Source organism: Salmo salar, chromosome 03 (assembly GCF_965601325.2).
Source record: "Salmo salar chromosome 03, fSalSal1, whole genome shotgun sequence".
Classification (NCBI taxonomy): Eukaryota; Metazoa; Chordata; class Actinopteri; order Salmoniformes; family Salmonidae; genus Salmo; species Salmo salar.
In genome coordinates, this window is record NC_138293.1 from 75,207,501 (window position 1) to 75,220,788 (window position 13,288).

At 44.0% G+C, this 13,288-nt stretch overlaps 1 protein-coding gene across 1 annotated transcript in view; it reads right to left on the bottom strand.

The window, feature by feature from the left end:
• The window catches only part of LOC106595351 (mitogen-activated protein kinase kinase kinase 3), a 22,293-nt gene extending 9,440 nt beyond the window's left edge, over positions 1 to 12,853 (bottom strand). The window contains exons 1-10 of the mRNA XM_045715372.2: positions 11,267 to 12,853; positions 7,435 to 7,536; positions 6,500 to 6,636; positions 6,316 to 6,356; positions 5,746 to 5,845; positions 5,404 to 5,517; positions 5,107 to 5,239; positions 3,982 to 4,112; positions 3,735 to 3,808; positions 602 to 675 (exon numbers count right to left, since the gene is read on the bottom strand). Of these exons, the coding sequence (XP_045571328.1) occupies positions 602 to 675; positions 3,735 to 3,808; positions 3,982 to 4,112; positions 5,107 to 5,239; positions 5,404 to 5,517; positions 5,746 to 5,845; positions 6,316 to 6,356; positions 6,500 to 6,636; positions 7,435 to 7,438 (808 nt within the window). The 5' untranslated portion in view covers positions 7,439 to 7,536; positions 11,267 to 12,853. The remainder of the gene's footprint in view (positions 1 to 601; positions 676 to 3,734; positions 3,809 to 3,981; positions 4,113 to 5,106; positions 5,240 to 5,403; positions 5,518 to 5,745; positions 5,846 to 6,315; positions 6,357 to 6,499; positions 6,637 to 7,434; positions 7,537 to 11,266) is intronic.
• Positions 12,854 to 13,288: the final 435 nt, after the last annotated feature.

Genomic DNA, 13,288 nt, shown 5'->3' on the forward strand with positions numbered 1-13,288 from the left:
TGCATGGATGACAGTATTTTACTGTAATTCCATGGGATTGGTGCAAGTCAGTTGGCTGCTAAGTGTTTACACATTACATCATATTAATTCATATTTGGTGCTTTATATCACTTGCACTTCTAGAGGCTTCCAAACTGTCAGCGACTACAGGTCAAAACAGACCAAAAGGACATGGCAAAATGCTCAACCATTTGCTGCCACTCCAATCTGCCCTTATACATTTTTTATTGATGGGCCACTTTAACCACATAAGAGTAAAATTGGTACAGCATTCTCACTCACGGGTGCAACAAATATAGCCTCTTACAAGGCACGCCTCAAAATACAGTAATAAGCCAGAGACAACAATACCGTGCACCCACTAGTGGTCATAAGGTTTTTGGTGCTCTAAAGATACAGTACAGTACTGTATTCGTGGGGTGGAATTACAGTACCATTCGAAATACAGCAATTTCCCCATAATTTACAGTATGCTACAGTAAAACTTCCAATGTTTTTTACTGTTGATAATAGCTCAAATGACTGTATAAATGACAGTTTTCCGTTACAGTGAGGATCTATATCTTATGTAGTGATATCAGGATTCCTCCTGGGCACCCACCTGAGACGTTGTCCTGCTGCCGGTTATCAGGGTAGCTCTTGGCTCGGTGCATGCGTGACTTCCTCAGGGAGGGGCTGGGAGGAAGGACAAATAGAGAGAGTGAGAGGTGCTGATCCCTTCCTCAAAATACATACACTGTCTTTATAACCAAAGTCCAGTATTGTGTACGTGTGAGGTAGAATCAGGGGTAAAAGTAGATTTAATTTCTTACTGGTACCGGACACCCAAGTGCCCACACACCTTCTTTTTATAGGTGTAATTATATAATTACATTTAGAATCCTTATTAATTTTAAATATGATCTCTGTGGGCTTAGTAAAGATTTGTCATATCACTTTTAACATGTTAAACCTGTTTTGTTTTTTATCCCCATTTGGTAGTTACAGTCTTGTCCCATCGCTTGTCCAGCTGGCGACCGAAGTCAGCTTGCAGGCGCCCAAAGTCAGCTTGAAGGCGTTCGGCCCGCCACAAGGAGTCACTAGAATGCGATGTATGTTTGGACCATTCTAGTTTGTTGTTGATGTGGACACCAAGGAACTTGAAGCTCTCAACCTGCTCCACTACAGCCCCGTAGATGAGAATGGGGGCATGCTCGGTCCTCCTTTTCCTGTAGTCCACAATCATCTAGTTAGTCTTGGTTACGTTGAGGGATAGGTTGTTATTCTGGCACCACCTGGCCAGGTCTCTGACCTCCTCCCTATAGGCTGTCTCGTCGTTGTCGGTGATCAGGCCTACCACTGTTGTGTCGTCAGCAAACTTAATGATGGTGTTGGAGTCGTGCGTGGCCATGCAGTCGTAGGGGAACAAGGAATACAGGAGGGGACTGAGCATGCACCCCTGCGGAGCTCCAGTGTTGAGGATCAGCATGGCAGATGTGTTGCTACCTACCCTCATCACCTGGGGGCGGCCCGTCAGGAAGTCCAGGATCCAGTTGCAGAGAGAAGTGTTTAGTCCCAGGATCCTTAGCTTAGTGATGAGCTTTGAGGATACTATGGTGTTGAACGCTGAGCTGTAGTTAATGAATAACATTCTCACATAAGTGTTCCTTTTGTCCAGGTGGGAAAGGCCAGTATGGAGTGCAATAGGGATTGCATCATCTGTGGATCTGTTTGGGAGGTATGCAAATTGGAGTGGGTCTAGGGTTTCTGGGATAATGGTGTTGATGTGAGCCATTACCAACCTTTCAAAGCACTTCATGGCTACGGACGTGAGTACTATGGGCCTGTAGTCATTTAGGCAGGTTGCCTTTGTGTTCTTGGGCACAGGGACTATGGTGGTCTGCTTGAAACATGTTGGTATTCCAGACTCAATCAGGGACATGTTGAAAATGTCAGTGAAGACACCTGCCAGTTGGTCAGCACATGCCCGGAGCACACGTCCTAGTAATCCGTCTGGCCCCGCAGCCTTGTGTATGTTGACCTGTTGAAAGGTCTAACTCACGTCGGCTATGGAGAGCGTGATCACACAGTCGTCTGGAACAGCTGATGCTCTCATGCATGCCTCAATGTTGCTTGCCTCAAAGCGAGCATAGAAGTGATTTAGCTCATCTGGTAGGTTCGTGTCACTGGGCAGCTCGCGGCTGTGCTTCCCTTTGTAGTCTGTAATAGTTTGCAAGCCCTGCCACATAAGACGAGCATCGGAGCCGGTGTAGTAGGATTCAATCTTAGCCCTGTATTGACGCTTTGCCTGTTTGATGGTTCGTCGCAGGGCATAGCAGGATTTCTTGTAAGCATCCGGGTTAGAGTCCCGCACCTTGAAAGCGGCAGCTCTACCCTTTAGCGCAGTGCGAATGTTGCCTGTAATCCATGGCTTCTGGTTGGGGTATTTACGTACAGTCACTGTGGTGACGACGTCCTCGATGCACTTATTGATAAAGCCAGTGACTAATGTGGTGTACTCTTCAATGCCATCAGAAGAATCCCGGAACATGTTCCAGTCTGTGATAGCAAACAATCCTGTAGTTTAGCATCTTCTTCATCTGACCACTTTTTTATAGACCGAGTCACTGGTGCTTCCTGCTTTAATTTTTGCTTGTTCATCATATATGCATAGTCACTTTAACCGTATCTACATGTACATACTACCTCAATCAGCCCGACTAACCTCGCTACTGTATATAGCCTGTTTTTTACTGTTGTTTTTATTTCTTTACCTACCTATTGTTCACCTAATACCTTTTTTGCACTATTGGTTAGAGCCTGTAAGTAAGCATTCCACTGTAAGGTCTACACCTGTTGTATTCAGCGCACGTGACAAATAAACTTTGATTTGATTTGATTTAGAGTTGTGGTCGGATTTACCAAATGGAGGGCGAGGGAGAGCTTTGTATGCGCCTCTGTGTGTGGAGTACAGGTGATCTAGAATTTTTTTCCCTCTGGTTGCACATTTAACATGTTGATAGAAATTTGGCAGAACTGATTTAAGTTTCCCTGCATTAAAGTGTCCGGCCACTAGGAGCGCCGCCTCTGGGTGAGTGGTTTCCTGTTTGCTTATTTCCTTATACAGCTGACTGAGTGCGGTCTTAGTGGTAGCATCTGTCTGTGGTGGTAAATAAACAGCCACGAAAAGTATAGCTGAAAACTCTCTAGGCAAGTAGTGTGGCCTGCAATTTATCACAATATACTCTACTTCAGGCGAGCAAAATCTAGACACTTCCTTAGATTTCTTGCACCAGCTGTTGTTTACAAATATGCACAGACCGCCTCCCCTCGTCTTACCGGAGTGTTCTGTTCTATCTTGCCGGTGCAGTGTATATCCCGCTAGCTGAATATCCATGTCATCATTCAGCCACGATTCCGTGAAACATAGGATATTACAGTTTTTGATGTCCCGTTGGTAGGATATTCGTGATCCTACCTCGTCTAATTTATTGTCCAATGATTGCACGTTGGCGAGTAGTATTGACGGTAATGGCAGCTTTAACGGCAGCTTTCCCAGTCGCCTTCTCCGGGTCCTGACCAGGCATCCGGCTCTTTGTCCTCTGCTGCCATTTGTTCCGTCGCCATTTTAGAACATAGGCTCATGTTTTACCAGTACGGAGTACCCCACTATTTATTTTGCCGGGATGCCATACCAGACAGTACTGGCTTACTTTCACCCCTGGGTAGAATGTGGGGTAGAGCCCTGCACTCACCTGTCTGAGCTACTGTCCAGCGACTGGCAGCTTCCTGAGACAGAGTTCTCTGCACTGCTCCAGGGGTCCAGCACCTAGGGAGAGGAGACACAGTATTAACCCAACGGTGTGTGTGTGTGTGTGTGTGTGTGTGTGTGTGTGTGTGTGTGTGTGTGTGTGTGTGTGTGTGTGTGTGTGTGTGTGTGTGTGTGTGTGTGTGTGTGTGTGTGTGTTCGTGCACTTGTTTGTGTACAGTGCAATGACTCACACACTGGTCGCTCTCTGGGATGAACTCTCCCTCACTGTTGATGCTGGTGTAGGAGCCCTGGCGGGCGATCCTCTGCTGCCGCTCAGGGACATAGCCAGGAGGGGGGGAGCTACGGCCTGTGTTCTGTGAGCCTGGGACAGGAGAGAGGAGGAGGATAAGAAATAGGACTGTGACTTGGCCATATTACACTGTTCTAAACCAATGGAAATCGATACATGAGATAATGGGATTCTGGTGTACCAAGATCAATGACAGGTAGCCTAGTGGTTAAAAGCGTTTGGGCCAGTAACCGAAAGGTCGTGGGTTTGAATCCCCGAGCAGACTAGGTGAAAAAATCTGTAAATGTGCCCTTGAGCAAGGCACTTAACCCTAATTGCTCAGGTACGTCGCTTTGGATAAGAGCATCTGCTAAATGAAAAAAATATATATTCAAAAAAATGTTAAACAATGGATTATGTGGGAGAAAAGAAGATACATCTCTAACACTGATAATAGATATGATCTCTCTCTCTCTCTCTCTCCAACCACAGAATGAAATGAGGGGGAAAATATCTAAATGATTAATAATGTGACTGTTAGAAATGTAACTCTGCCTCAGGCGACGGATCTGCAGAGAATTTAGGATTTGTACAGTTTCCCTCACGCAGCACTAATTTCAACCTTCTCCCAAAACAGCCAGTGTTTCTAAAACCAGGCCATTGGCCCGCCATGCTAATAGTGTCTCTAAATCTGATTGGCTTGTGGCCAGCAGGCCATTGTAGAGTAGCCAGTGATGGTTGACAGGAAGAGGAAGAGAACCTACTGCTAAGAGAGGAAGCCAGAGAAACAACAGCAGCTAGAGAGAGAGGGGGGGTGGAAATGAGAGAGAGTGGGGGGCAGGGGGGAGAGAGAGAGAGACAAAGAGAAAGCTAGCAAAATAAATGAGTTAAGAGAGCAAGACATGACAAACACCAAACCAGACAAAATACAACATTACTGTCTCTCCATATTGACAGATACCACTACCCTTCCCTTTCTATTGTAAAAAAAAGTTATAGCGAGAGAAATGGAGAAAGAGGATGTTGAAAGCAAAGGCAGTAGAATAGAGGAAACAGCTATGAGTTGAATCTGCTTGTTCATACTCACTGGTGGAGAGGTGGCGCCCCCTGGGCTCGGAGGGCTGGTACACCGTGCTGACATCACCTGTGGACTGGGAGGCTTTGATCCTCACCTGCTTACTCACCGTGTGGTGGGAGGAGGGAGAGGGGGATGGGGAGGCCTAGGGGTGGGGTGAGAGGGGTGTGTTCAGTATCCACATATAGACTGTACACACTACCCCATTACATCTGATTTTAATAACATCTTATTGCTTAATGTGTGTGTGTTTTTTCTGTATGTCTGTGTATTTATGTGTGTGTGTGTGTGTGTGTGTAGTAGTAGTACATTGCACTGCTCCTGCGTCAGCAGCAAGATCTTGATGCTCTTAATCTTGGAGCTGCGGTCCAGCAGGTCAATGGCCTTGTCCAGGTCGTCCTGACCACGCAGAGGGATGGACAGCTGGACACACAGCACACAGAGATGACTCAACCAAAACACAGAGACACTAAGGGAGAATCTCCATTAAACATGCATCTTAGGAAACTGTCCGTAAAAGTTACCTACATCAAGTGGGTTGATGTTGATGTGAGGGCCAGTGTTTGTGTGTGTATGCATTGTGTTGGTGTTTGTCTGAGAGAGTGTTTGTAGGTGAGAAATGCAGAGAAAGAGATGTGGGGTTAGCTGTACCTCATTGTTCATATAGTGCAAGTCTAGCTGTTGGCCAAAGACAGTTTTGACCTTCTGCTGGATTTCTTCAAACTGCACAGGCCTCCCAAACATCAGTATCCTGCACAAATAAAAAAGATATAGACAAACAGTGGGTAAGATGGACAGACAAACAGACAAGGAAAAAAAGTGTTTAGGTCTGGAAACTATATCCTCTTTAGATCTGCAACACAAGCGTGCACACACACTTTTACAAACATATTCCGTTTCCAGTGTGTGCAGATTCCTCTAAACACACCTAACATAGCTGTGGTTTCTGCTGGCTGCCACAGCTAAACCGCAGTCCTTTCCCTTTCCATTCTCCGCTTCACATACCATTCTGACTTGAGATCTGGAGTGAGTTTGAGCTGAGCTGACCATGCTCTTCTCACAGACAAAGACGTGATAAAACAAGCACACACACACACACGCACGCACGCACGCACGCACGCACGCACGCACACACACACACACACACACACACACACACACACACACACACACACACACACACACACAAAGACACATCCAAAAACAAGAAAACCCACTCACCTCCTCTCTCCACTGAACTCAAACTTTATTCTGACATCGTCCTGAGGGAGTAAAGAAGAAGCCCCATCAAGAGGGGTCATGAAGGGGTCATGAAGGGAAACAAGATGTCATGTAGAGATGATGATGACATGCCTGTCTGAGGAGAGTGTGTGTTGTTGACTGTGTGGGGTGGTAGATGGTTTACCTGTCTCTTAGCAGGGGCAGGGACAGGGTTGGGCAGAGTCCTGGGTTTCCCCGTGTCATAAGAGGGCCCAGGCTGGCGCCTCGTCATCTGGAGGGCCACTAGGTCCTTCATTATGGAGTGGAGAGCCTGACGCTCATCTGTAGGGGAGAACAGTTGGTGGAAACACACATTTACCATGAGATCAAATTTAAGTGTAATTGTGTGTGTGCGTGTGTGCTGTGTGTGTGTGTGTGTGTGTGTGTGTGTGTGTGTGTGTGTGTGTGTGTGTGTGTGTGTGTGTGTGTGTGTGTGTGTGTGTGTGTGTGTGTGTGTGTGTGTGTGCACGCGTGCACATGTAGCCACATAATTCCCACTTCTAGTTGTGTACACAGAAAATGTGTGTTTTTATATAATCCCACATTGAGAGTGTTCAGCTAGCGACAGGGTAATGGAGCCAGTGAGAGGACAGACTGCAGTGTTTTTGATATTTCTATTCCCATGTTTGATCTCTGAGTGATCTCTGCATTGGCTGTGTTAGCTCACAAAGGGAAATATTCCCCGAGTGTAGTTTGGACAGACATCACACAGCAGTAGGGCAAGAGAGAGAACCAGAGCCCCATCTCCATAACACTGAAAATCAATCCTTCACCTGCCGGCCCGGCCAGCGTCTGGAAAATCAGCTCAGCTCAACTCACACAGGCCCGAGGCTGGGGAATAGTGTGTGTGTGTGTGTGTGTGTGTGTGTGTGTGTGTGTGTGTGTGTGTGTGTGTGTGTGTGTGTGGTGTGTGTGTGTGTGTGTGTGTGTGTGTGTGTGTGTGTGTGTGTGTATGTGCGTGTGTGTGTGTGTGTGTGTGTGTGCGTGCGTGCGTTTATCTGAGTGTACATTTATGACGTGTAATATTGTGAGGGTTTCATGTGTGTTCCACCATCATCATAATCAACACAAGGAACTCACTCATTTTGGCGATGTGTGTGTGTGAGCGCTGTCTAAGCCAACCACCTTCAGAGATCTTCAGCTCTTCAGACTCCTCACTCTGCAGTGCCACCCATCAACATCCTGCAGGGAAAGCACCAATATGTTACCATGGGGAATATATTTCACAACCTAAGCTGCCGTTGTCATCATCATCGTATTCATCATCTTTATGCTCAACATATTTTGTAGCACTGGCAATAGATTATCTTTTAGTGTGAAGTGTACGACATCATCAGTCCTTAAAAAACATTCTGTTTATTTTTGATATAAACATACTAAATGGTGTGTAATGAATTTAAAGATAGGGTGCATGGAGAATGTATATAGGAACATGTCATTTCTGAAGTACCATCCATTTCTCAAGGAAAGCGTGGAACATAAACTAAAATTACTTTTCTGGGACGAGGCCAGGCTGATCAGGAAGCGGCAATTTAAAAAGCACTGGAGCTGTGTGTGTGTGTGTGTGTGTGTGTGTGTGTGTGTGTGTGTGTGTGTGTGTGTGTGTGTGTGTGTGTGTGTGTGTGTGTGTGTGTGTGTGTGTGTGTGTGTGACAGAGAGAAACTTTGCACATGAGAAAAAGTGAGAGTTGTAAAGGTCTGAAACTTGAGCTCCACTGGCACTGACAGATCTGGCACGAAGCACGTGAAAAAGTTTTACTGTGAATATTCTGACAGCTTTAAACTTCTCCGACTGCATGAGCCATAAAACACTCAATCAACTACATCATAAATGCACTGTTAATGTTAAGAGGGCAATATTCTCTTAAAAAGGATGACAGAGTTGTGCCAGGTATACATTTTTCCCTGATTTACCATAACCCGCGACAAGGTAAAGTATTAACATGTATAGTGTATCCAAGAAGACAACAGCATTAGAGACTCTCGTATGTCCTTTAGTGGAGTAGGTTGCCATATCTATGACAAAGAAACCTTGGAATTCAAAAACCACTGACACAACTATAAGACTATAATTCAGCAGAGGTTAGTGTGCTTGGAAAATGTGTGCTTTCTTTGGTAAGTGAGAGTATTTTAGTATTCTCTTTACCTAAAGTGGACCAGACATATATATGGGCCTTACACTACAGTAACAATCAGCACAATAGCATTGGTCTTATTACACTGTAACGACATAGTAAGTACAAAAAGATATTGAAAACTCACCAATATATTGCTCAGTAGGGGTGCACAATATCATTTAGCTATGCTAGTTATTACTATATAGTATCGTTACTTCCTTTTATTACACGTACTGGATTCATCATCAGAGAATACTGCCTATGTAAGGTAAATTGTTGCCCAAAACACTGCTGTTCCTTTTTTTTATAAGGTCAGCCCCTCAATCTTCTCTAGTCTCTCTGATCAATATCGTTCTATTATTGATCCAAATAGAGCCGGTCAGGAGAGGAACCCAATCCAGAAGGCACTAGTGTCAACACAGCAGTTATAACCAGTCACCTCCCAATGACCTGAGCATGCCTGGCCACTCTGCCCAGGGGGGTTAGTGCACTGTAACTCAACTCTAAGTTCATATATAAATTCTGAGAAATGCATTGGACCCTAAGGTGAGTGAAATATATTAACCAAATGAAATGTGTTGTTATTAGAATCTGAGAGGACGCTGAAATGAAAGCATTGAGCATTGAGCATTCTTGTAAAAGATACACTACCGCACATGTGCCAAATGTCAACCCTGCCCCTGCCTCATAAACAACAGGAAAGAGAGGAGGATGAAGATGGGAGGTGAGTGGCTGAGGAGGTAGAGTGGTATGATGAAGAGGGGTGTAAGTATAAACGGGCAACAGCAGCAGCACCTGAAGCGCTTCAGTGGCCCTTTGGAATTCTGGGTAATAATCACCCACTGGAATGCCAGGTATGTCCGTCTGGCCCCCTCGCCACACTCACATTCTCCTCACCCAAGAGACACACTAAATGTGTCTACCCTTTGTACCCCAAACCAAAGGCCTGCTACCATTGGTCCTCCCTCCTCCTATAAAAACATGGATTGAAATCCCAGGGTCGCAGATAGCTCCAGGACACACCAACCAAACATCTTATCTATCTCTGTTATACATTGACTGGCCTCTCAGATCTGTCGTTCTGCTCCCCCGCTATCCTGATTTTAATTACCTTCCCCAAGGAATGTGGAGAATTCAGCGAGGAGAGAGGCCGCACACTGCCAGCCCAGTCAGCTGTGCCCCCTTTATTTTACTTGCATCGCATTTCCAGGACTCACCGGATTTACATGGATTTTCCTCCCTCCACTTCTCTTTGCCTGCTTTTAGGTGTTTAGTCTAATGCTGTTTTTCCCAACCACGGCCCTTGCACTGTCTCAGTGCCTTACATCCAAAAAACCCTGAGCAGTCCCTGGCCTCACGTCTCTCCTTGCTTAACATGCTCAAGTGCTCTGGGTTGGGGTGACCTGCTATGTTCACAGCTGCACTGCAAGGCTTGAGTAAAAACTTGCCATAAAAGTTTGTAGTGCGGCCTAGTGGTGCAACTCAGAGTACCGTCTGCCAAGTGTTTTGTATAACAAAACAAAAATAAAGATCCAAAACAGCCTCCCAGCAGAGTTAGCTGGAACCCCACTTATGGATTGACTACCACCTCCAGGAGTAATGGCAGAGGGGAAAGAGAGGAGGCAGAGGATCAAGGGAAAGTTCAGAATCATAATATTGCACAATGCTTTGTCATTTCTCCATAACTTTATGCATCCACTCAGTTCTGTAGGGAGGAAAATTCCCTTGCAAAATGTTAGTTGGACAAAGTTGCATGCATAGAACTATCCTGTACTGGTTCAGATGTAGGATCTTAATTTGATCACTCTTCTGTTGTTGAGAATTTTCCTGCACAGCAGGGAATGCAAACTTGCAGTGTATTTCAGTTTTAAAAAGTCTTCTAAAGTTTGTAATTTCCACTTTGAAAGGTCAGACTTGTTTTGCCCTAACAAAAAATGTATCAACCACTACAGAAAAGACCATTAAAGGAGCAATATGCAGAAATTGCTCAGCCATTTTCTGGTTTAAAATTCTAATAGTTAGCCTAATTTCAGTTTATGTGGCAAAACAAGCAATGCATAGTGTAGAGAATCATTGTACCATCTAAACCAGTGTGAAATATATTTTCAATAACCAGAAATATTGTATTTTCAGCTGTTTGAAGCTGGTGTACAAAACCAAAAGTAAAGGAAGCAAAAACAAAACAAGAGAATGGGAAGCATAGAAATAGTGCACATAGAACAGATCTACTGCTTCTTAGACTTGCTTTCAATGAGAATGACAGATATATAACTCAGATTTCTATGTGAATTTCGTTGGGCCACCCAAAAAGTTACATATTGCGGCTTTAATTATAATCCACATAATAATTCACTTTTTCTGTTGCTGCAGGGTAATTTTCCTGCTGTAGTAAACTGGCTCAAATTAAGATCCTACATCTGTATCATTCTAAACTCCATTTCTTGTGGGCCACAGTGTCTGCTGGTTTTCATCATTGCTTTTTAGGGAGTAATTCACTTTGACTTCGGGGGCCAGAACTGGGGACTGTCCAATTGATCAAGTAATGTCATGAAGGAAGGAGAGAAACCCTAGGCTATGAGAATTACAGGTGATGTACAACTAGGCCTTAAGAGGCTTAAGGACACTTAACTATTCATTAATTTGATTTAAAAAAAAAATGATATCACTTTGAGTGGAGCTTATTGAGTGGAGTCCTTTAGCCATATTCAGCATATAAGGGTGTGAGTGTTTCTATAGGTTGGATTCCTTTTGAAATTGTTCTGTGATGTGATGTGTTGAATATGCATGAGCTCTCACCTGTGCTGTTGCCCTGATGATTAACCTCTGTCTGGAAGATGAGAGCCGTTCCCTCTAGCGGGGGCCCTGGTTCAACTGCTAACTGGGTCGCTCAGGAGAAATGCTGCAGCGTCAGTTTGAACCGTTATCTCCAGAGCATCATCCTCAGCTTTGATGCCCAGTCGTTGTTGCTGATTCACTCACACAACCACACCGAGATACAGAAGGATGAGGGCGCCATGGTGGGGTTGCCCCCAGGTGCGGGGGCACTAGTGCGCGCGCTGGTCCACGATAGTTTGTTACGCACTAGCCAGTAAATATAAATTCTAATGAGCAGTAGGCCTAAAAAACACAATGTCGTCACATCGAGATCGTCACTGTACATGCGTATACATTTGGATTTCTCTAATGCCACATTAATTTAACAGAAATATAGTCCAAAATCCGATACATTAGACTGCGCTCAGAAAGTGACCAAAAAGAAAAGTGTCAACCTTCCGTCACCACAAAAACGTTCGACAACTTGCCCATATTTCCAAACTTTATCAAAAAAGAAAAACGTCCGATGGCATTTCATTGTGGAACAAGAAGTCCAACTTTCAGGCTAGAATACAAAAAAATAGGCCATCATAATTCTCTCTATTCAATAATCAATATTTCCAAGTGACATTTTGTCAGCATGGAAAGGGTGAACTAACACAAAAGATGTAACAATAACCGTGTTGCCTTTATGAAATCCATTTGCAACAGTGTAATAGTACACCAAAGGAAAAGGACGAAGCGATTTCCGTGATTTTGATGGCCCCTTTTCCTGCTAAATTTGCAGATTTTTCCTTTTTGTTCTATGCCCTTTTTCACTCCTAACTGTATTGTTCCATTTCTATACAGAATATTTATTATTAATCCATAAGCTGCAAACAGGCACCAGACGTTTTATAACAAAGAAATCAGGTGAAACAAATGTAATTCAACACACAACATGGTGGAGATGGGAGATGAAGATTCAACTACGAAAGCAGGCTATTATTTTCGGAATAATGTTGTACAATTATAGGAGACAGATGCAACACATAGTTGACCACACACAATTAATACATTTGCATCGATAACAAGTTATGATAGGATGGTTCTATCGAGAAAATATATTGTGCGCATAACTGAACTTTTACCATCTCCGCGGTGCCCGATATGCAGTTAGAACTCAACAAAAGTGGAAAAAACGGTGCTTTCTTTGTGCAATAGAAGTGATAAACATGCACCAACTGTTCAGAAGACTTGAGCGAAAGATATTCCATAAATTCAGGTCCTGATGCTCACCGACATAAAGTAAAATGTATTTTTAATGCCACCAATTTCCTGACAGAAAAAACAATCCGTCACCGGAACCCCTATAGAACGCTTCTTACAAAACGAGAAAAAGGTGTATATTCCCAATGCTTTGTAGGCGTATGATTCAATATTCTGAATGCAGTGGTTGGTCATGGGCAAAGGCGCATCATAATAACTCAGATTTGTGTTCCATTTGGATAAAACATACAGTAACTAAAACGACTCCGTGCTTTTCTCGGGGGCGCGCTGTTCCTCTGTCGATGTCTTGCTCCTGGTAGCGCGCACAATATTAATGGCGCGCTCAAAACCAGACTTGCTACCATCCACACATACATTGATGACGTAGGCTGCATGAAAAGTAAAGGCCTACAAATTTCACTTATGCGTTCTCCATGACATAAGGACTTTTTAGACAGAGCGCTGACAATAAATACCATGAGCAGATACCATTATGAAGACCAAATATCATCCTTAATTAAAATATGGCATTTGACTTCAACTTGACTGAACGCATGAACTTCAGTGACATTTGACACATTAAATTCAATATAGGGTCTAACAAATCTGCACCCAGGGCTGTAATATAGTTTGTGTGAGTGTAGATTATTCCATAGAAGTATAGGGTCAGCAAGACTTGATGAATGATGCCACAAAAGCCATACCTTATAGTGTTTAATCCATGGTTCAATAGCAAAAAACAACATGGCCTATAAA